Source organism: Octodon degus, unplaced genomic scaffold (genome assembly GCF_000260255.1).
Source record: "Octodon degus isolate 3935 unplaced genomic scaffold, OctDeg1.0 scaffold00065, whole genome shotgun sequence".
Lineage (NCBI taxonomy): Eukaryota > Metazoa > Chordata > Mammalia > Rodentia > Octodontidae > Octodon > Octodon degus.
In genome coordinates this window covers 1,698,104-1,720,908 of record NW_004524641.1, presented here as the reverse complement: position 1 = coordinate 1,720,908, position 22,805 = coordinate 1,698,104, and the positions used below count along the sequence as shown (strand labels likewise).

The 22,805-nt window shown below is 40.9% G+C and overlaps 1 protein-coding gene across 14 annotated transcripts in view; it reads left to right on the top strand.

Moving 5' to 3' along the window:
* Osbpl6 (oxysterol binding protein like 6) overlaps window positions 1–22,805 on the top strand; it is a 111,387-nt gene that overhangs the window by 64,781 nt on the left and 23,801 nt on the right. For 4 of the 14 annotated variants that reach the window (XM_023719114.1, XM_023719116.1, XM_012515485.2 and 1 more), the window contains 6 exons: window positions 2,831–2,905; window positions 8,518–8,683; window positions 11,842–11,975; window positions 12,750–12,773; window positions 20,563–20,670; window positions 22,149–22,286. In XM_023719114.1, coding sequence (XP_023574882.1) covers window positions 2,831–2,905; window positions 8,518–8,683; window positions 11,842–11,975; window positions 12,750–12,773; window positions 20,563–20,670; window positions 22,149–22,286 — 645 coding nt within the window. The remainder of the gene's footprint in view (window positions 1–2,830; window positions 2,906–8,517; window positions 8,684–11,841; window positions 11,976–12,749; window positions 12,774–20,562; window positions 20,671–22,148; window positions 22,287–22,805) is intronic. The other 10 variants (XM_023719119.1, XM_023719115.1, XM_004634721.2 and 7 more) reach the window with 6 other exon arrangements.

The window sequence follows — 22,805 nt, the reverse complement described above, 5'->3', positions numbered from 1 at the left end:
TGTTGTCTTGGGTAGGGTGGTTGTCAGCAAGTTTGAGTGCCACACCTCTTTCTGTCTGCCCTGGCCAGGAAGCGCACTACAGCTTCCTGTTTGCACCATCGTTTCTGAAGGAAACAGAATATGGTTCTGAATACCCTTCCTAGTCAGAGGCTATGTTTTTACATACTCAGAGAAGTTAACAAGAGTATTTTGAGTCTTCAGAAAAAGAAAACTGCTCAGATAATAGGAAGGTATGCTCCATTTATACTCCACATCTTTGTGTGGTTTGCTTTAAAATTTTTATTTATGCCATTTTGCTTTTTGTTTGTCTTTGAGTAACACAGTGGCTATTGTGATTCTTGTGTAGGTATTTTGAGGGAAATGGAAATCACCTAACCCCCTGCACAAAGAAACTTTGCCTTTCAAAAGTGAGAGATGTAGTTCCAACTTTACGTTGAAATAATAGACTTCCATGGTAGTAAGCCGTTACTCTTAGAGAAAGTCCACTTTCACTTGGACTTAAATGAAGCATATGGAGAACTAAAATGATGCAAAATTGGCACCATCCCTGGGCTGTTTCTTCTTACCTCAGGCTCCAGGTTTCCAGGAGCCCTCAGGATACCTATTGTCTATGCCTAGGAACCTCCCCCAAGTCTCTCCAATATATGTCACTGCTGAGCACCAGAGATTCTGCCAGCCAACCATGGCCAACAGGAATTTCATTACACAGCAATGTTTGGACTACAGAAAGACACAGGATTTAGTTTTACTCTGCTAGATTAAGTCTAACTCCCACTTACTCCCCACCATCATAACCAGACTTTTCCTTCTTATTTTAAATGCTTTTAACTGTTGGGATTCCATCCTAGTAATGCTAAGTAGGGGTTAAAGGTCATTGTCATCTCACTTTCCCTGGTGATTGTTGGATGATTGAAACCAAGTTGGGAGCCTCTCAGGCTGTGACAGCTCCCTCTCCGTGCCCTTGGTTGTGTGCATCTTTTGTATCCTCGGCCTCTGTGAAGAACCCAGTGGTCTGCTGCTGGTGGTTGTGCTCATGGTTATTATTGATGTTGTGTCTTTGAACTTCACTTTCAACATTCTGTCATAGTTGTCATTTTTAAATAATTATGAAACATCATTTTAAAGACTGATCTCAAGGCAATGAATATGAAGAATGGGATATACTGGGTATTGGATTGCTTATATAAAGTTAGATCATGCTCTTGTATCAAATGTGAAGGTTCCACATGAAGGTTCTGGACCTTCATGGCTATATTTCTGCCATTGAGTAGTTGGCTTCGAGCATACATTGTGTAACTTGTAAAGTCAACATTTGCCCTAGAATGTTCTGTGGTGTTATCCTTTAAAAAATGGACTTCCTGGGCCAGGGAGATAGCTCAGCAGCATAAACACCTGCCTTGCAAGTGCAAAGTCCTGAGTTCGATTCCTGGTACCGCAAAAAATAAAATAAAATAAAAAAATGGATTTCCTGTCTCCTAAACTATATTTTCTGGTTCTATTAGTAATCTTAATATCATTATGTAATAACAATTTGGCTGTGTTACAAAGCAAGGGAAGGCAAGACAGGAACAATTGTAAAGGTGTGGTATAGAAGAACATGCTGCTAGATTTCCTCTGTAGCTAATGGCAGGAATTAAGTACTTGATCCCTAGTCAATGGAGGAAATGGAAAAAATGAGTTCTTCCTTTTATCACATTAAGTACGAAGGGCTTTGTTATGGAAAACCTTTTGTGAAAACAGATCATGTGTGTGGGCCTGTGTGTCTGTATGTGACATACATGTATATAGATTTGTGTAGAGGGAAGAAAACTATGAATGATTAGAAAACTTTAAAGACAATGAGAAATATAAAATTTTACAGTATTTTTCTGTCAATCTAAATTAATGGAAGCACTCGTGCTATTTTTTCAGTGTAAGTTGTTATGTAGCCTAAGAAAATGCATCTTAGTTAATTGGCAATGAAGTTCTTGTTCACATCCTTCAAGATCAGTGTTTGTCAGGTGGAATCAAATGGTTAGAAGGAAATAAATCCTTTAAGCCCATCTGCCAAGAAGGGAAAGAAAAGGAGAGAGCTTATAGTCTTCTACTGGTTTATGCAGAGGTTCACATCACTAAATGAAACCTTTGCTTTCAGTTTTTTCATACTTGAATTTTTTAGGCATTATCTCCACATACCGAGAAACTTGATTTTTTCCCCCTTATCCTATACTGGCGTCCTCCTTGGAAAATTTTTCAACTTGAAGATGCCAGGACTCTTCCTAATATTGAATCTTGGAGATAAGCTTTATGGTGGAAGTCTAATTGGGATTTTTGAGAATCCTGCTTTCCTCCTTATTTTTCTCCCAATAAGAAATGAATTTTTAAACATATTCTGCCTGGCCAGTAGGCTCTCATGGCAAACTATTCATTTGAACATTTCCACATTATATAAGCAATTTTTCCCTAATGTTTTTTTTTCTTTGCTGCCATTTATTGAATACCATTTGACTTCTTATAATGTGACGTCAGAGGAACAAAACAGTATGTGCATTTATTTTACCTTAAAGTTGCAGGCTTCAGTTCCTAACTCTCCGCTTCCTTTTGGAGCAGGGATTGTGTTCACAGAGGGACTTGCGCAGGGCTGGAGTGACCTGCAGTGAGGCTAATGACCGCATGGCATGAGTGCCCCTTTCAGTGCTAGGGGTTTTGATTTTGATTCCTTAAAGAAAAGTCAACTTCAGTTAAAAACTCTCCCTCTCCCTTGTCCGATTATCTTTCGCCTTCCCTCCTCCCACCTTCTCCCTCCCCATCCCATGTCTCCGCTCCCTTCTCTTCTCCCATTCACTGTCAGGAAGGGCCACCCGCGAAAGGCCAGTTCAGCACAACCCGGCGCCGGCAGAGGCTAGCGGCAGCAGTGGCTACCACAGTGAGTGGATTTCGACCTCAAGTGGAAATGTAATGAGAAACTGTGTCCAAGGGTAACCTCTGTTCCCACGGCACCGCTCGTGTGCAGTGGCCTCCACTGCAGCCACTCATGGGGGGCATCTCTTGCACGTGCTCTCTGACTGCCTCTGCGTGGCAGGGGGTGGACGTGGGTGTTCGTTCCCCTCTGAACTATTATGTGGTCCTGTGCTGTACACGTGAGGCATGCTTTAAACTCAACTGTAGCTCCGCTTTGCAAAACTGGGTGTACAGTGCTGTGTGGTAGAGGATTTTCTTAAATCCTAAGGGGTTTTTTCCCCTTCATATTGCTATTGGAACCTCTGCTGATCACTATTTTCCTAAGAAAACCCATGTTGCTATAGACGTAAATTATGCTTGTTTTTGTAGTGATGTGACTACTTGTAAAAGATGCAAGAAAGAAATGAAAGAATAAGAAAAGGTGAATTTGAGGTCCTCTCTGAATGGCTACCCAAAATGCACTGAGCAAGGGAGCATTGTTTTCTCGAAAGAATACTGACACAAAAATGTATAGGAAAGAAAACCCAGAGTAAGATGATATTTACCCCATTTCCAAAGACTTTCTGTCCTTAAGAGAAAAATAGTATGCATGTAAGGAGAGTAGAGAACATAGTGAGGAAGATAAGCAATAAGTGGTGAATATCCACCCAGAATATGTAATAGGATATCTAAACACCAGAGCCCTTTGCTTGGTGGGGTATGATAGCGCTCGTCCCAGCTAGTTGAAAGTTCAAGGCAGAGGATCACTTGGCCCCAGGAGCTCAAGCCCAGGCTGGGAAACAGGGCAAGACTTTGCCTCAATAAAAGACCCTTTAATGAATAAAAGGAAAATAATACAATTATACATTTCCTTAATTATGAAAGTCTATGAATTTGTCAGAGCATGTTATTGTTGTTGGAGGTACAGCTCAGGTCAAGCACTTACCTGGCAACCCTGAGACCCACAATCTCCATGACCACTTCTTTAAAAACTACAGATTGTTGAGTTCATAGTAATTATGGGTGTTGGGTTTTTTTACTCTTACATATTTCCTAAATGAACAGTAGTTTTGCTTTTGTTAAAGGTGGGATATATTTTAAGAGTAGAATCGCTGAAAAATAGGAGAAGATTTTGATTGAATTCTAGCAAAATGGCTACTAGTATGAAAATTATTAGCATGCTACTTTATGGTTAGTAATTTTTCTCTGGCTTTATATCATGATGTTTAATGGGATTGTTTGAAGAACAAAGTTGGTTTTGATCATTGAGACAACCTGTGCCTTGGAATTTATCAGGGCACTGACTCAAAATCAGTTTTGTGAACATTTGAACCAATCAATTTGAGAAATTGCTTTCATGGTCAGTGTATACCTTATATGTGTTTTGAAATGCAGATGAATAAATCTGGACGTTGACGTGCTGACAAATTCTGACAGTTCCGTGTACAGTCAGATAAATAATTCTTAAATGTAATTTTCATTTATAAAATTAAGAAATCCAGCTGGGGAGATGGCTCAGTGGAATAAGTGCTTCCCTGGCAAGCGCAAAGGCCTGAGTTCCATCCCCAGTTCTACAAAAAAAAAAAAAAAAATTCAAATTCAAACCCAGCACTATGGGGCTGGGGAGATAGCTCAGTAGAATAAGTGCTTCCCTGGCAAGCACAAGGGTCTAAGTTCAATCCCCAGTTCTGCCAAAAAAAATTAAGAAATCCAAATGATTATTAGAGTGAGAACAATATCACAATGTGAGACAGAAGGGTCATTCATTTTATGAAAACAGCTTCCTTAAATAACTTTTAAGATAGCATGCCAAGAAGTAATTGTCTTTCTCCTATGTTAATTTTTTAAATTACAGCTACATACAGTGAATATAATAAAACTGGGATTAGCACCTATTTGAATAGAAAGTTTATCCTTTGAAAATAGAAGGTAGAAAAGTTTAAAGAAACAGTCATTAGCCCAATGTAGCTGTGACTGCAGAAGTTTTAAAAATAACTGTAGGTCTGGGGAGTTAGCTTGGCAATCTAAGTACCTGCCTGGCAAACATGCCATGCAGGCCCCAAAAACCTGGGTGCACTGTGCTGGCCACTGAAACCAGGCGTAGTGATGTATGCCTGTAATCCCAGCTCTGGGGAAGCTGAGAAAGGAGGATCACTAGGAGTCTGAGCTGCACAGTGAGACCCTGGTATCAAATAAATAATTTTAAAAACTTGTAATTATCTAATGAGGAAACCTACTGGTAATAATATTTCATAGTGTTTACAGGAGTAGAGCAGGGGAATGGCTACTCTACGCCACCTAGCCATAGCTTTGAAGTCCCCTCCTAGAGAGGGGCACTGTGTAGTGCCATCAGTTGGATCTCGCAGCCCCTCGCCGTCATCCCAGTGTCCTGTAGCTGAGGACTCGGACCATGTTTCCATTGCAGTAGTTCCCCTTAATTCCTACTTTGATTAGATGACTTTGAATCTGATCCTCTCTTTTGCTGCCAGAGCCATTCATCTGGAATCCTTGCAAATGATTCCTAATCACTTCCTTCCTCACCCACTCTGATATCTGTGGCAAATGAGATTGTGTCAAAGAAAGGTGTTTCCAGTGTTTGTGCTTGGTCCTTAACACACAGAACAGGAACTTGGAAGCAGACACTTCGCTCCCTCACCACAGAAGAGCACCAAGATCCCCAGAGCTGGCAGTGCTTCTACAGGGATCTCAGGACACAAGCAGGGATGACAGAGCAGGGACTTTTCCCTCCTGCTCCCGAGGTCCAGGAAGCTTGAGCTCCACCCTAGCCCTCTGTCTGTGCTTTCCTTCATGTTCTCTAGGGCTAAAGTGTTTGGAGCCAACCGTTCCACGCTTAGTTCACTTCTTCATGGGCAAGTGTTAACGTCCTCACTCCAAACCAGTTATTGGTCCCAGAATATGCCAGGGTCAGGTTCCCCTGTCAAACACAGGATTTCAGGGAAGCCTTGGATTTATTTCCTGAGCAAGATAAAAGCATGAAGCATTCCCAGGTATCAACCTGGAGAGCTGCTGGCAGCTCCTAGTCCAACCATCACAACAGAGAAACTAGCTGCCATTTAAAATTGGAAGCGTGTAGTATCCAAATTAATAAATGAAAACTTGAGTAAATAAGTCCTCAAGCTGAAGAAATACTCAGCGAGGTAGATTAATGCATCCCAATTTGTACTCTCAATTTTATTTCTTGAATTAAAATGACCTATTGGAAACACTTAATAAGAGACATAGACAAGATATTAACATCTTCAGTCAGAAGCATATAAAAATTAGTTTTCAGTTTCCCAGGGAGCTGTCTGATGGCAGTTTGAATGGAGCAAGTCCCTTGCCCTGTGAGGAGTCTACATGACCATTTTTACTGGTTTGATAGCCATTTCAAGCCTCCATTATGTTCAACATAGATATTCGTGACTTAGGTGTTTTTCTTTGGCATCCAGTTCCCATGCTTAGTAGAGAGGACGTTGTCCTGGGGTCAGGTGGAGGTCCTTGCTGGACGCTGGGTTTTCACTGTCCACTGAAGGGGTCCTCTGTAGCCTCTCCTCCAGCCTTATGACTTCTCACAAACCCACACAGGACACTCTCGAGTCAGTTGTGCCCCCCAGATTGTTGAGGGCTCCTCAGTGCACCCCAAACCCTCCGTGTTTCTCAGCACTTACCTCCCGTCATCAAACACAAACAACATTTTCCCTAATGCTGTTCTCAGGTTCTTCGTACGAGGAGGTCCTATCCTGAAGTCTGAAGATTTTCTGGTTTGCCCGAGTCTTTGACTCTCACTGCCCGTGAGCCCCTCACCTCCACTAACCTTCCCCTGCTTTCTCTCTTTCCCTCCTGGAGGAATATACGTTGATTGCTCTTTGTAGATTTCATATCACTACAGTTAAATTTCCTCTGTCTGTCCTAAGACGTCGCACCCTCTGAGTCTCAGTCTGTTTTCTCAGATAGCTTATTTGCCAGTCTGTTTCAAATCTAGAAGAGGCAGAAGGTTTGAGCCTGCAAGCTGTCCAGTCAGGTGTAGTCAGAGTTCCCACAGAGGAAGGAGATTGACTTGATAACTCCAGATGCCAAATGCTTTGGACAATACATGTTAACATGCTTAGCTGAATTTCAGAGGGAAACATCAGGTTCACTTCTTTCCCAGTAAGCCTTGGAAATATTTTTGAATAAATAACTTGCTGCAAGGACAGAGCTGCATCAACAGGACCTCTGTCTAGGCTCAGGTGCCCTTCACGTGTATCTAAGGCTAAATTTTTTGGCTCTTTCTACCTCCTCTGTCTCCTTAGAAAGAGACAATACCCTTTTACTCTCACTCACCAAATGTTAGGAAGTATAAAGCAAAAAAAGGAGAAAAAGTTGAATGTTTCATGTATATAGGACCAAAGAAACAAGGTGTTGCTTCCTCTTCCTCCAGCATGTTTCTGTGAGGTAGGGTATGGAGATTAGCCTTTCGGTTATACCAAACTTGGCTTTGGGTAGAGCCCAGACTACAGGTTTTTTGTTTGTTTGTTTGTTTGTTTGTTTCAGAACTGGGGATTGAACTCAGGCCCTTGTGCTTGCCAGGCAAGCAGTTATTCTACTGAGCTATCTCCCCAGCCCCCAGACTACAGTTCTTGAAGACAACTGAAAGAACATCTATACAGTATCAGTTAGGGAGAAGTTATAGGAGATCTGACTTCCAGGAAGACTTGGCATTTCATTTTTCTAAGAATGCTTGGACAATGGCATTTGTGACACTCACGTAGAACCTTCTTGAAGAGGAAAGGGGGAAAAGGTGCTTTTGCTCCATCCATCATGGGCCTAGTCCAGTGACAGCTTTGGATGAGGAAGTACCTTTAACCATTTTCTATATTTTGCTTTTCACCACTGGCCAGTTCAAAAGAAAAAAAGAAGGAAGGAAGGAAGGAAAGAAGGAAGGAAGGAAGAAAGGAAAGAAAGAAAGAAAGAAAGAAAGAAAGAAAGAAAGAAAGAAAGAAAGAAAATAGAAAATAAATTACAATGATTTATATAGTAGATATGCCATGTACTAATATACATTTTAGTAAATTTATTTCAAAAATAATTGTCTCTTTAGGCATTCTTTTATTTCCTATTAAACTTGATTTGTATTTTATCTGATGGCTAGAAAGCAAGTGGATCTTTCTGTCCACCACTTCTCAAATTTTTACATGTGTAGTAAGACCCTGCTACAGCCTCAGAAAAAGGTGGGCAGCAAACAGTCCTATGACATAAGTGCTCTGACTTTGTAAGAGAAGGTCACCAACATTGCAGTCCAGATAGCAGCTGGTGATTTTTTTATGTACAAGTGTGGGTTCAAAGTAGAAGTGAATTATGCCTTTTTTTCTTGTCATTTTGCAGTCATCTCTGTGTAACAGAGAAAAACCAGTGAGTCCAGGACAGTCTAAAATCAACTGTGGAAAATGAGACTTTTTCTCAGCCCCACTACTTGCAAAATAAATGAGTGCTGAGCCTCTCCACACATGTCATCAGAGAGGAATCTTTTCTTTTAAACAATAGGAGCGGTCTTTTCTGTGTAGGAGAAGGTAGATCGGTGCACTGTTGCTCTTTAATAATTTGTGTTTCCCCTTTCAGGTCCCTTTCAGTGCCACTATGTCACCAGTTCGCCTGCATTCCTCCAACCCCAACCTTTGTGCAGATATTGAATTTCAGACTCCCCCTAGTCACCTCACTGACCCCCTGGAAAGTTCAACAGATTATACGAAGCTGCAAGAAGAGTTCTGTCTAATTGCACAGAAAGGTAATGGCAACTCCAGCATGCCCTTTAAAGACTGTCTCTTCTTTGATGAGAATATTGTTTGCTGAAAGATCTATTCTAGTGTCTTTATATGATAATGGTAGGAAGATGAAATAGTTTTATATGTGGTGGAACTCGTGCATACAAAATGCTGCAGGATGGGCTCCTGCCTATTGGGAGAACACACGACAAGTCTCATGACGGAATAGAGTGTCATTGGGGGTTGAGGAGAGAAGAATAGTATATCCTAAGCAGTCTAGTTGGGTGCTACCACTCATCTTTTTTAAAAAACATATATATATTTTGTATTTAGTACAGGGTCTACAGGGTCTCACTATGTAGATCTGACTCATAGTGATTCTATTTTCAGCCTCCCAAGCACTGGGATCACAGGCACATGCCACCCCGCCCAGTCTCAACTGCTGTCTCAGCGCACCCTGGGGGCGGGGCCAGCACAACATGCATTGGATGGAACCTTTGACCCCTGTGTCTGCTTAAACAGGCACTTTAGTCTGCTGAGCTATCTGGCCGGCCCTAAAAATGTATCTTTTTAATACTTATTGCTTATTCTTAGCAAGAAAAAAATAGTTTCTCTAACTTTTTTGAATACCCCATTCACTTACTGTACTGTACAGTTGTCAGCTCAGGAATTCAGGTAGGGCTCAGCTGAGAGCCAAACTTCTGCGCCATGTGCCAGACTAGGGATGAGCAGAAAGACCAACAACGGTCTCATTCTTGTGCCTGGCACATCTGCAGGAAAGCTGGAAGGTGGCCCGTGACTGGGCCCCTCCTCCAGTCCCTCACAGTTTGGGCTCCACAAGGCTGGAGGTAGAAGCTGCTAGTTCTCTTTAAGGCCAGCTGTGGAACAAGCCAGTACAGTGGTCTCTTCCACTAACCTCTGCTGTTGGTCAGAGCTTGGGGGCAAACCCAGATTTGAGAGCATGGGAAAGGGCCACACGTCTGGGTCTCTTTTTTGTATTAAGTTTTCCACAAGGTTTGCTGTGGAAGTTCATTGTGGTCAGCTCCAGACAATAGGGTATCCCAAGTAAGAAGCAAGATGGCAGATGTGCAAGGACTGAGCCGTCCTGTCTGGGTTGCTCCTGGTGAACTCCCTTCCCTGCCGTGGTGTGTAACGAACAGCTAGTGGAGTTCCCCAACAGACTTAGACTAGTACTTTCCTGGGCCTTTTGACATCTCCTGAGAAATGTATACAGTGTTGTTTCAGTTAGTATCACCCTAGAGTGAACTAATGGTGTCACCACTTCTTTCCCTTGTGGCTACTGCTAATAATCTATAAAGTGTCCTTGAGAATGGGTGTTAAATGGCACACCTTGGGTGTCCCCTGATACTCAAGAGCCTGATGTTTCAAGAAAAGAAGGACTGTGGGCATCCCTGGGAATGTTGAACTCCACAAAATTTACAATCTTAAACCACAAGCAGAGATGTGGTTTCCTAATTAACTTTTTGAAGATCCTGGGCCTCTAAATTAATTTCTTTTCTTTCTTTTTTCCTTCTTTTCTTTCTTTCTTTCCTTCAAGACATGGTCTCACTATGCAGTTCAGACTGGCCTTGAACTATTTTGTAGCCCAGGCCAGCCTCCAACTCATAGTAAGCCTCCTGCCCCAGCCTCCCGCGTGCTGATAAATTAACTTTCTTCTTACTGTGCTACTCTAAATTCCAGCTACTGCCTATCTGAGGGATAATTATGTAACAGTCCAATATTTAATTCTATAATCCGAAAACAAATACGTAAAATCATTTTTACCCTTTTTCTGTAATTTATCAGTTGATACTGTAAGGTCAACTCTGCTTCACGTGCCTTTTTACTCTTGGCAAATGCTTTTATCCTGCATCTTTAACTGGATGCTGATTATGTTATTAGGCCACAGTAATAGTACTGCTCGTGTAACAGCTTAGATTCACAGGCTGTACTTTGTACTTCTGGGGCAGGGCACAAGCTAAGTGGATGGGCGCAGGGCTGCTCGTAGCAGGAGGTGGACTAATTTGCAGGCAGCCCCAGGAAAGCTTTGTCTATTTGTTCACAATCCTGAAGCTTTCAGGAAATCCAAGTTTCAATAGTTGTAAAGCCTCCTTTGAAACTGTTTTCTTTTCAACAGACACACATATCTTCTAAGCTAGAAAAATCAAGGCCTCTCCACGAGTGCTGCGTGGCTGCTTAGAAAACATTCTGAGTGTAAAGTGGGGGAAGGGCCCACTTTGAGACATATGGGGGGGGTTAATGCTCTCCAGCTTAAGTTGCTACATGGACGCTGGTGGCGGGACCTTGTACAGTCAAGCATAGGTTATTCACCCTTGAGATCCTGCCATCTCCCCCCTTTAACTCAGGCCACTGCACTGAGTTAAAAAGATTGGGCTAAAGAGATTTTTCTACTTCTTTTAAAAGTAACTTTTCCTAAATTGGAAACTACCTGTTCTAGCTCAAAGACTTTGCTGGGTATAGATACTTTGTGAGAAAACAGGAGTTAGCTTTCTGTAGTTCAGGATGAAAGCTGGTGTCAGATTTTTACTGCTGTAAGTTGTGAAGCCTGTGGGAGATGGGGCAGGTGGTGGGGATTTACTGCTGCTGTTCGACTCAAGCATCTTGGGCGGCAAGACATTCCTGCCTGGAGAGCTGTTCGGGTGCTGTTCACAAGACCAAGTCATTTCTTACTCAAGGAAGCAAGTCAGAAGTTCCACTCCACCTGTTTTGTGTTGACAGAGTCCATAAAATGCTCTTTTAGGATGTGTGCTTTGGGAAAATAATTTTGATTCGTTTTAATTATTTGTGTGACAATTGGTGCTACACAGAACTGCTCAAAATATTATCAAATATGGCAAGTAAAATATGTTCCCTTTTCAAGCATTATAAATTAATTTCTACATATTGATATTTAGAATTGCTATATGACATTGCCAAATCTTGGTTGGCTTGACTGGCTTGAAATACAAAAATGCTCACCCTAATTATAATTGCCATATTCGTTTTGTGTGTAGATACAGTACCCTGATAGAATTCATCTTCAGGCTGAGTTTTAATTAGATGGCAACATACCTTTTCCAGAGAATGTCTAGGTATGAGTCAAAATCCTGAGGCATTTATCCTATTGTGTATTCTTTCTGGATACATTTAAGACTTGTTTTTCACTTTTCTGCCCACCCAGTGCATTCTCTTTTGAAATCCGCGTTCAATAGCATAGCTATAGAGAAAGAGAAGCTGAAGCAGATGGTCTCCGAACAAGATCACAATAAAGGCCGCAGCACACAGATGGCCCGGCTCCGGCAATCACTGTCTCAGGTAAAGAGAATGTTTGCATGTGTGTGACACAGTCCCAGATCTGTCAGGCAAAAGCTGGGGGTGGAGGCGTCAGTCCTGGGGACAGCACATTCCTCTGATGTTGTCTCAAGATGCTGAAGTGCCAGTGTTGAACTTTGTTGTTTTTCTTCCCCAAAATGTCAAGGTAGGAGTTAAAATAAACCACACTTGGTGCCCACACTTGTCAATTGCTTGCACATGTGTTACTACTATTTTGACTAGTTGAATACTTAATACCTAAGCTCATCCATAAGGTAGCTCTGTTTTTTGTAAAAAGCATCCGGATGCATATGCATGATTTATACGTCTAAAACATATTTCAGAATATAGTCAATCTGCTGGTAAATAGAACAAAATCTACTAGATCTTCCACACATAATTTTTCCACTTAGATTTTAATCTGCTGAAAATTAATAGTTACTATGAACTCATTTCTTTCCCTCATTTGCTCTTTTGGGATTCTCTTCCTAAGATATGTTTCCTGAAGCTAGAGTTAAGCATTTCAATATGTGTTACACAGTTGATCTTGTTAGTACTAATCAAGTCCCTAGGTGTATCAAAATTGAGATTTCTGCTATGAATCCTTCGAAGTTTTGCATGTCTTTTTATACTAAGTTCTTCCTCTGCATGGAACATTTTCTTCAGTTAGTCCACAAATACTTTAATTCCTTTAAGAATTCAATGTTGTTATATGATTTGGTGTGAGAACTTGGTGTTTATATAAAATATTATTCACTTCCTGGTGCCTTGGATCAGAGTGAAGGAGCAAGCAAATCCTGGGTAAGTGGTTCTCCGTGTGGATGGGATCCTGCTTGAATAACTGACTTCATTCCCTAAAAATTAGCCGTATACTGTATTTCCGTGTCTTACGTACTTGAATCATCAGCATATTTTCCATGTTAAGTTTTGTGTTCTGGATTGCTGCTCCTTGGCCACACTTCCTGCATCCACCAGGGTGCACGCTGCTTCCAGCGCTATGCCTGGGGCTCAGGAGCATGCGCATTGCGGCAGCACTGCCCTCCCAGCCCGCAGAGGGGTTCGCTCCCTAGAGCCCTGGAACGTTCTCCTGTCACAAAGCTGGTCAGCACTCAGTTGACACAGTTGATCTCATGAATCATTATTCTGAAAGTGTAGTGAATCAGAAAAATCAAAATAATAGTCAAATAAGCAAACAGATATTTTCTAATGAACACATGAAGTATACTCTTGGTCCCCTAAATGTTGCATTGTTTCCTTAATATGTGTTTAATGATGAAAGTTTAGAGACATAAATAAAAAATGTACTAAGTATAGGAACATTTATTTCTTGCTTGCTGCTTGCTTGCTGTTATTTGCTTGGGGGTAAGAATCATTGCTAGAGATCTAGCTTTGAGCTTCAGGTGAAATTAGAAGTGACTAGGAAAAGAAATTTAAAAGTTATTCATTTGTTCACTCTTTTACTCAACTAACTATATACCAGGTATTGTGCAAGACAGTGGAACACCATGTGATGGGTTCCTAAGAAGCTCCTAGTCTGATTGGGAGGATGAGCAGTATTTGCCCAGGGCACAGTAGAGAAGGGCCCACACCGCAGCATCCACAGCAAGGCATGGTTGTGTGGGCTGTGAAGGCTCCATTTGTTCAGAATGGCAGATCTCTGGCTGAGAGCAGAGCCACAGGTCAGACTTCCGGAATGGACCAGGGAGGACCTACTGCTAGCATGATACAAGTGAAAGAAAGCAAAATTACATAAACTTGCATCCTTCGGGTTAAGGTATTTCTCTCTCTTGTTGACTTCATCGAGGTCAGTGCATATTTATCTGCATCTAAAGTCAGGGCATCCGTAGATTTTTTTTGTTTTACTTTTTGGGGTTTTGTTCATTTGGTTTAGAGCTTTTTTAGCCAAAGGGATAAAAAGGTGTGAAAGTCGTTTGGCACTCCAAAGACTGTTGCGCGTCATCCTCTAGATAATTTGGTGCTCAAAGCTGGGTATTGCCACAGCTTGTTAGCTGTGGTCACATTTTGCATCCACCATTCCCTTCATCTGGGCCAGGAACTTCTTCCCTGATCATCTTACCACTGAGAGGCTGGATTGTATTTTGGAAATCACCACAGTCTTCTTAGACATTCAAGTTTGCTGATAGTTTATTCCTATCTGATGAATCACTATCCGTGATTAGACCACAGGAGAAGTGACTGAAGAATGGAGGGCATGCTGAAATTACTCTAGGAATAGGTAAGTGGGTAGGAGCTAGCTCATCAGGGCGTGCACAGAGGAGTTTGGATTTATCCTGCTGGTGATGGAGAGAACTTGCATTTTAACTGGATTGTGATAATGCTAGATGTTGAATATGGTACTGAATGTTTCTGTGTTTTAGGAAGATTAGCCTGCCATGGTGTAATGTTGAATGAAATTGAAGCAAAAGTAGCTGTGCAGACTCCTAGGATTTAAAGTAATTCAGGATTGTCTTAATGATACTTGGGACAATATTCCTGAACTAAGGAGATACCAGCATCAGTAGAGGAAAGGATAGGCTTCAGAGACATTGAGGAGGAGTGATTGCTTAGAGATCAGGTGAATGTTAGAGAGAGACAAGGAGACAGAGTCAAGTCCAGGTTTTTTACTTAGATACCTGGGCATGTGATAGTTCCTTCCCTCCCAAGAAAGGAAACAAGAACAACTGGTTTATGAGAAATACATGATGAGTGATTTTGTTCATCATCCAGCAGACAACTGGCTGTGCAGATCTAGAGCTTAGGAGAGAGAAAGATGTGAATGCCACGTATGTCAGCGAGGTTCCATGTGTTAGTGAATCGTGTTTCCAACTTGAATAAAGGAGGTTCACCGGTACTGGTGTTGCTTGTTACAGAGAACATTAATATCTTAATAACAGGCTAAGAAAAAAGTATTATTTGATGGAGACGCCGAAGAAGCAGTCAAGAATTGAGGAGTGGTGGTCATTGAGGTCCAGAGTAGAGTTTTAATAGTCTCACAAAGGGAAAAGTTAATGGCATCTGACTAACAGCAAAGAGTGTACAGCCTGAATGTCGACCCTGGAATTTGCAATTATCACAACACGTTTAAAAGAATGAACCAGGGGCCAGGGAGATGGCTCAGTAGAATAAGTGCTTGCCTGGCAAGCACAAGAGCCTGAGTTCAACCCCCAGTTCCACCAAAAAAAAAAAAAGAAAAGAAAAGAAATGAATCAGACAAAGATGCTAAAGGTGGGAGACAACTGGTCCTTGATAGCCACGTCTGTTTTCATCGTCCTGCCTTAAGACTGAAAAAATACTAAATAGCTTGAGTACATAGAGATGATTGCCTTCTATGCTTTGAGTATATTTTTCCATCAGTACAACCTCACATTATATTGTGATTGAAAGGTACCCTGAGGCATTTTTCCTCCACATTCAAGTGTCATGAGTTCAATAGGTCTTCATGACTAGGTCTTCCCACACAAAAGAAAGGTGGGAGAGAGATGACATTTGCATAACTTTAACTAGCCTCACATTTTTAAGCCTATATTTTGAGCTAAGTCCTATTTGATATGTTGCTAATGATCAAAGTGTTGGTTTTCAGTGAGATATTTAAGTACATCTATCAACTCCACAAATCCTGTCAGACCCTTAGAAGTCACATAGCATATAAAACACATGAAATTATTCTTCATTATGTATTCAGCATAAATTGTCCCTTGCCTTAAGTGACTAACAATGTGGAGGGCTGGACAGTGAAATGAATTCTTCTTCTAAAATAATATTACTTCCCCAAACTGTATATGTACAAACATACATTATTTGGCTATTTTAGCCCCATGAAGCTTAAATTAACTTTCAGACCTGAAAGATAGCATAGCTATTGGCCTTATGCTTGTAGAACAGGGTATTTCATGGAGAATTTATCCCTTAGAGACTACTGTATTACACATCAGCTGTAGTTTCATGTCCTGAAACATGTGGTACCCTGAATAAACTCAAGTACCATAGTTGATTAAACGAAGGCAACCTTAGCATCCAGCTCTGCTTGAGTTTAGCTTCCATGCACATGCTACATTATACTATGCTATTGTTAATAGTTTGATTTCTGGGCCCAGAATTTGTGTAAAGCTTGTGCTAAATGTAGGAAATCAAGCCCATACAAATGCAAGCAACAGAATATGACCCATTTACTCCAGCTAGAATTACCATGTTTCATTCAGTTAATATGCCATCAATTGTTGGGTGTGTTATTATTTTGTGCATTGCTGACAAAGAAAAAGACTATCACTGTCAATTGCACTGATGCTTCACTTCAGATCCGCTCAATGTGGGAAGGAATGAATCACTGAGTCAGTAAAATATGGTGTGATTGAGAATGTGAGCAAAAGATCGGCCTCCAGTGTAGTGACGTACTCCAGAATTCCAGTTTCACTCTCTGTCTTTCTTCCTGTCCACACTGTTTTACATATCCAAAGTAAATATTGCATGATGGGCTGGAAGTTCCAAATGGACTTACTTGTTTCTGAAGGCCACAGTTCTTGAGCCTTGGCCAACTACGTTGTGCATGACAATAGTTCTCATGGAATCCTTCGTATTTTGTTTTTTAAATATCTGCCATGTTTAAATTGCTGTCATTTTGCCCATAATTTAGCAATATTTAAAAAGTCTTAAAGAGCTGTTACCCGTGGCCCCTGTAGGTCATGTTGCTGTGACTAGTCTAAGGAAATAATGCTGAACATAGAAAATAATTATGCACGCAAATATTCATGGCAGCATTATTTATTCTGGCAAAATATTACAAGAATAACAATAGGAAATCATTGCTAATGCAGCTAAATTATGTTTCTGAAGAGCTTGCAAGATAAAAATAATACTTATGTGCAAAGAATGAGGGACAAACAGGGAGTGGAAGCTATGCGCCTAGTAAAGAGTATGAAAACAATGAACAGAAAGCAAGTTGAAAGAAATATACCAAACCAGCAAGAGTTGAGTAGTAAAGTAAGAGGTCTTTAAAATATTTTTCTACTTTTTGCATTTTCCAAATAGCATTTTTAATTGAAAGAAATCAAAGGTGGTTTTGAATTGACACCCAGCATCGGTTTTGTGACAGCTCTGTCATTGACAGTTTCACGCTTGCTTTCTCACGCGTGCTGAACCAGTTTTGTTTTATCCAAAGGGTTTGCTTCCATGATGATTGTCTCTTGCAGTGTGTTTCAGGTCTTTCAGTCATGAGGTTGCCATGTTGCCTTCTCAGGTCCACAAATTCCATTGAGTAAAAAGTTTATAACAGTCTCGCCCAGTTTAAGGTAAATTCTCAACATTGTCTTCAGGGTTAATAGCTCAGAACTTCAGATGGCAACTTTTCTCCATTGAGAAGGAATTGTATGTTTCTTGGATTTATTTGACTTGAGTGTCACTGCCATGGAGAGATGAGCACACTATGCTGTGAGCATGAGTATGAAGCCTGCTTAGCAGAGACTTCTGAGACGGTTCCTGGCTCCCCCCAGGTGCTGGCCCTGTTGGGCTTTGGTCCTACAGTCACTAATAGAACTAATAGAACTTTTTTTTCCTCTTCAATTATTTTCTTTCTTTTTTTATATGTTAACTTTATTGAGAAACAAATAGCAATGAGGCAGGTTCAAAACAGGTTAGTAGCGGGGAGATGGCTCAATGGAATAAGCACTTGTCTGGCAAGCACAGGGGCCTGAGTTCAATTCCCAGTTCCACAAAAAAAAAAAAAAGATCTGAGCAAAGCAGGTTAGTAGGACAGTTACAATAATTAATACATTGCATATTGTTTTCTTTGTAGTAGTTTTTCATAGTACAAGATGCAGACATGATATCCTGTCCAAACACTGTTAGTACACATCTTTCTTCTCATTGAATTAAGAGAAAGTAGCTGTATATGTATCTTAACTATTTTGTATATACAGATACAAAATGGTCCTTCATTTATGTCCCCTTTTTTTGTTTAGTTTTGTCAGAGATGGGTATTACATTGCCATTTAAATTTTGTAGGTGTGTGAATTCAGCAAAATAATCCAATATAGTCCAGTAGTCCATGATAGTAGTGGATTACCCATAGGGCTGGCAATGTCAGAAGTTTTAACTTGAGCCCTTTGTAGCTCAGCATATTAATAAGGCCTTACTTTTTATACCTTGTTCTTATACTTTTCTGCTGGATGGTAAGACCAAGATAAAGCAAGACCTATATATGAGCTATGCTGTTAGTGACAGGTCTCCTGAGCTTTTCCTGCTCTTTGGCTGCTGCCAGTGGCTGGTGATCTGCCTCCTTTTTCCTTGCTTTGCCACTGTTTGCTGTTCTCAGAAACATCCCTCACATTATTTCTGGGCTTCTGGGCACTCTCATGCTAATTCACTGAGAGCCCCATTTCCTGGGCAATACTTGTGTCCTTCAATATTCCCACAATTTCTGTGGTAATCAGTACAGAGAAAAGCATTGAGCTCCTGGGAGGGACATCCTAGCGTGGCTCTGTGTGCCGTACCTCACAGCTCTGGGCACCAGGCTCTGGCAGACTTCACAAACGGTCTGCATAATCAGGGCAAAAGGAGGAGCCACCTGGGCAGGATGCACAGCGACGGGCTGCTGCGTGCTCTGCTGGCAGCTTACTCGCTACCACTGGGGTTGCCAGAGGTGGATGTTTATTTCATGCTTTTTGTGCTGTATAACAATTTTTCTCTATCACCACATATATATTAGTAACAAAAGGATTTCTTTTAAACTTTTAGCTTTGAATTCCACGCACATGTGTTTGAAACAATAGAAGCAGGATGGAGTCTTCTACTTTTGTCTCAAGTCTCTGAAGGAGGATATTGCCATACATTTAAAATGAAACCAAACACTGCTTACGTGTGGCACAGTATTAATATTAATATATTGGCCATCAGCTGTAATTCTTTTTCTCCATCTGTAATTCTTTACCAATATTGGTAAATGATGACAGACCAAACCCTTGGCTTTAAATTTTAGACATAATTTTTTTAAAAATTACTTTTGAAATTTGAAAAAATTAAAGAATAAAAACTTCTATTACTATTCCTCTTGATAAGAAATACTTTCGGGCTAGAGAGATAGCTTGGCAGTCTAAGCACCTGCCTGGCAAGCACAAGGACCCAGGTTTGATGGCTGGTACCACGTGCCGTGCCAGCCCTGCGCTGTGCCCGCTACCAAAACCAGATGTGGTGGTGCATGCCAGCCCTGCAGCAAAATAAATAAATCTTAAAAAAAAAAAAGAACCAGAAAAGGCTTTCACCAGAGCTTCTCTTTTACCCTCTTGCTACCTGTTTGCTATCCATTTTTCTGTTGAGGGGAAAGAATTTCAACAATAAAAGAATTGATTCATAAGGACATAAACGTTTAAAAGAAAAAAAAAAAAACCTTCAGGCCATCCCAGTGAACAACGGAATAAACTTTTTATTTAATATAAAAATATTTTATTTTCCTCTTAGAGAACCAGATACTTACAATGTACCCACCGGAAACACAGAAATGTCATATCAGAGTCAGAAACCAACATAGAGCATATCTTTACGTTATTCTGGAGTTGTACTGGCTCCTCATGGTGATAAGCAAAGAGCAATGTAAGATTCTGATTTAATGTTTCAGTCAAATCTGAAGTGGATGTTCATCCAAGGGCCTTGGCCTCACGCAGGTGTTCTGCTTATGACTGGGTGAAATTCTGTGACCCACACTTGCCTTACGTAATGTAACGGATCCGCATACAGCAGTATGGCGTGCATTTCCGGAGGCTGCTTGACTTGATCCATGGGGGCCCTGTAAGGACCAAGTGGTTCACGCCACATGAAGTGGTTCTGCTTTTGGAATACGTGCGGTGGTTGCATGTACTACATACACTGTTGTAGCAAGTGGTGTTTCGTGAGCACCTACTCAAGTGTGTGGAAAGTGGTGTGATGCGGCTAGCTCGGAGTCGGCTTGCTGTTGGTCTTGTGTTCTTTATTATGGTCGTCTGCATCTGCGCTGGTTAGCAAACATCTTCAGTCTGCGCTTGGGTTAGTTCCACTCCACTGTCTTGTGTGTTTGTTGTGTGCTCCCAGAAAGTGAAAATACAGCTGCTTTCTTTATCCAGGCTAAATATAATTCTATGAACTGAAGCCAGGTCACTACTCATTGCATTTTCATAGAAGTCTTACAATAACTACCTGGCTCTGAATGGCTGTCAAACTTTAAAGAGAGATGGGGGAAAGAGAGAGAGAAAGGAAGGGAAAGGAGAGAGAAAGAGAAAAGGAAAGAATTTTCATCCCAGACTGCAAAAGGTAATATATATATGTGGTGGTAGGCTAAGCATAGATGTATGGGCCTCACTGTAAGAGAGATAAAATTCCATATATCATTTTTCTAAAGTGCACTAATGCATCCCGCAAGTCTACTAAGTAGTGATGTTATAGTACAGAAAGAACAAATACCTTAATTCTGAGCCCTCTATTTCCTTCTTACTGATAGAATCTGACTCAATGATTATAAAAGTAAGTGCATCACAGGTGTTGTTTTCAGAGTTATACCTGTGTACCCCTTCTGTTTTATGCTTGCTTATTGATAGGAAATGACACGTGTGGTTTTTGTTGTTTTAAGGCACTCAACCAGAATGCTGAACTAAGGAGTCGGTTGAACAGAATACACTCAGAGTCTATCATTTGTGATCAGGTTGTCAGTGTAAACATTATTCCTAGCCCTGATGAGGTAAGACTCATTTTTAATGTAACAGCACCTATTTCATAGTACCTAAATTTACTGTATATTTTTATCCATTTTGTACAGTTCTTTTACTAGTAATAATCTTCACTCCATAAATACTTGTGTTGCTGACAGCTCAGTGTTCTTTGGAATACAGAATCTCCATGAGCTTGGCATCATTTATTCTTGGTGATCACTGTCTATTTTTATTTATTCCTGTGTTACCCTGATGTCACTGAATATTTAATTTCTACATCTGTTCCAGCCTATTAATTTTCTGTTTCATTCTTTATCTAAGATGTTCATGATCATTGCATGCACGTCCAATGAAATACTGAATAAAAATCATTTTTATTTGAGAAGCAGCTAAGCAGAGGTTTCCTAATAGTGGGACATAGTGTCATCTCAGTATTTGGAAGGCTGAAGCAGGACTCTGTCTCAAAAAAAGTCAAACTAATCAATAAAAAGTAAAAATTAAAAACCTGGGGATGTAGCCCAGTGTAAGGCCCTGGGTTCAATCTTCAGTACTGGAAAAAAAGATGTTTTCATTAGGGTTTAGAAGGAAAAGTCAACTGATCTTGCTAAGATGATGCTAACGATGCTGTGCAGGCCCTGCTGATGCCAATGATAACTAATAGCTAGCGGGTGTCCAGGGCATGCTTGCTGCATGGTAGGCACTGTGCTGCCACTTTGCATGTGTTGTCACATCTGACCTGTGCAGCAGTCCTCTGAGGTAGGTGCCGTGATCTCATTTTCTGGGTTGAAAAAATGGTAAGAGAATAGGAGAACATTCAGAATTTGAGCCAAAATTCAGTGTGCAATTATGTTTAGAAACCTTTATAAAATGATTATTTTATGGCCATGAGAACTTAGACTTTTTGACAGTAATGTAAGAGCTTTGTACACAGTGATACATGCAGGTTAGTTTTAACTAATGCCATAAGGTCATATTTAAACAAAAAGCATTTATTTTCATAGAAATCTCCAGATGCAAGGGTTCTACCATCCAGCTACATAGGACAGGTTGTCCCAAGGCAGTTTATCTTTGACCTTCGATACCTACTCTGTCTGCTCACCTCCAGGGGCCCTGCCCTCTGTGACATTTACATTCACTCAACTGCTCAAAATTTAGAAATGTTTTCTAAAACTGATCATCCAAAAATGATTTAATAATCTTCAATTAAAGTCTTTTTGACTTGTAAGGTATATTAGCATACTTTAATATATATTTGCATATCTTTCTGATATAAACTCACATCCTTGAAAGCAATATTTATTACTGAGAGCTTAAAAAATACAACCTGAAATGAGATTTAGTGCTTTTCTACTGTGCCTTTTAGAATCCTTAGAAACACAAGAGAAGGAATCTTGTCCCGTGGCAAGCGCGAAGGACTTGTAGTCACCCATCTTTTAACACAGTGTGGAGGGATTGACTTTGCAGCAGGGGAACAAGTGGCAGTAATGTGTGCTTCTCTTTTCTGTAGCCTGGTGAGCAGATCCATGTCAGTCTCCCCTTGTCCCAGCAAGTAGCCAACGAGAGCCGCCTTTCCATGTCAGAGTCTGTGTCTGAGTTCTTTGATGCCCAAGAGGTGCTCCTGTCGGCAAGTTCATCAGAAAATGAGGTGAGGCTGCTGCGCATGCATGTCGGCCTCTGCTGCTGGTGCTCATGAGTTTGGGTTAAAGAGGGTAAGGTTGTGGGACTTCTTGGTCGCTGTGTTTGTCAGCTTACATCATAGTAAGGTGCTCCAAGTGTAGGAGAGCCAGAAGCATGTGAACTGGATCGGTTCCCATTTTCCTAAGCATTTGACCATACTTTGGGGCCTTAGCTTGCTACTTTTAAATTTGATAAATATAACAGGAAAAAGTCAAACATTTCTTCTGACTTTTCTCTGATTCCTATTTCGGGATAACCAAAGAGTTGAGGACGGGGTTCTTTCTAGAAGGAGGCTAGCTAATGAACATAAGAAGAATCGGAGAATTTTAAAACTTCAGCATTCAGGTGCACACACAGATACATGCTGTGTATCTTTGCTAGTGATATTAATTGGAGCTGACAAGGACAATGGCTAGCATATATCTAGCTGGGTAATTATGGGTCTTGCAGAGTAACCACTGGCTACCACAAAAGCTGTACTGGATTG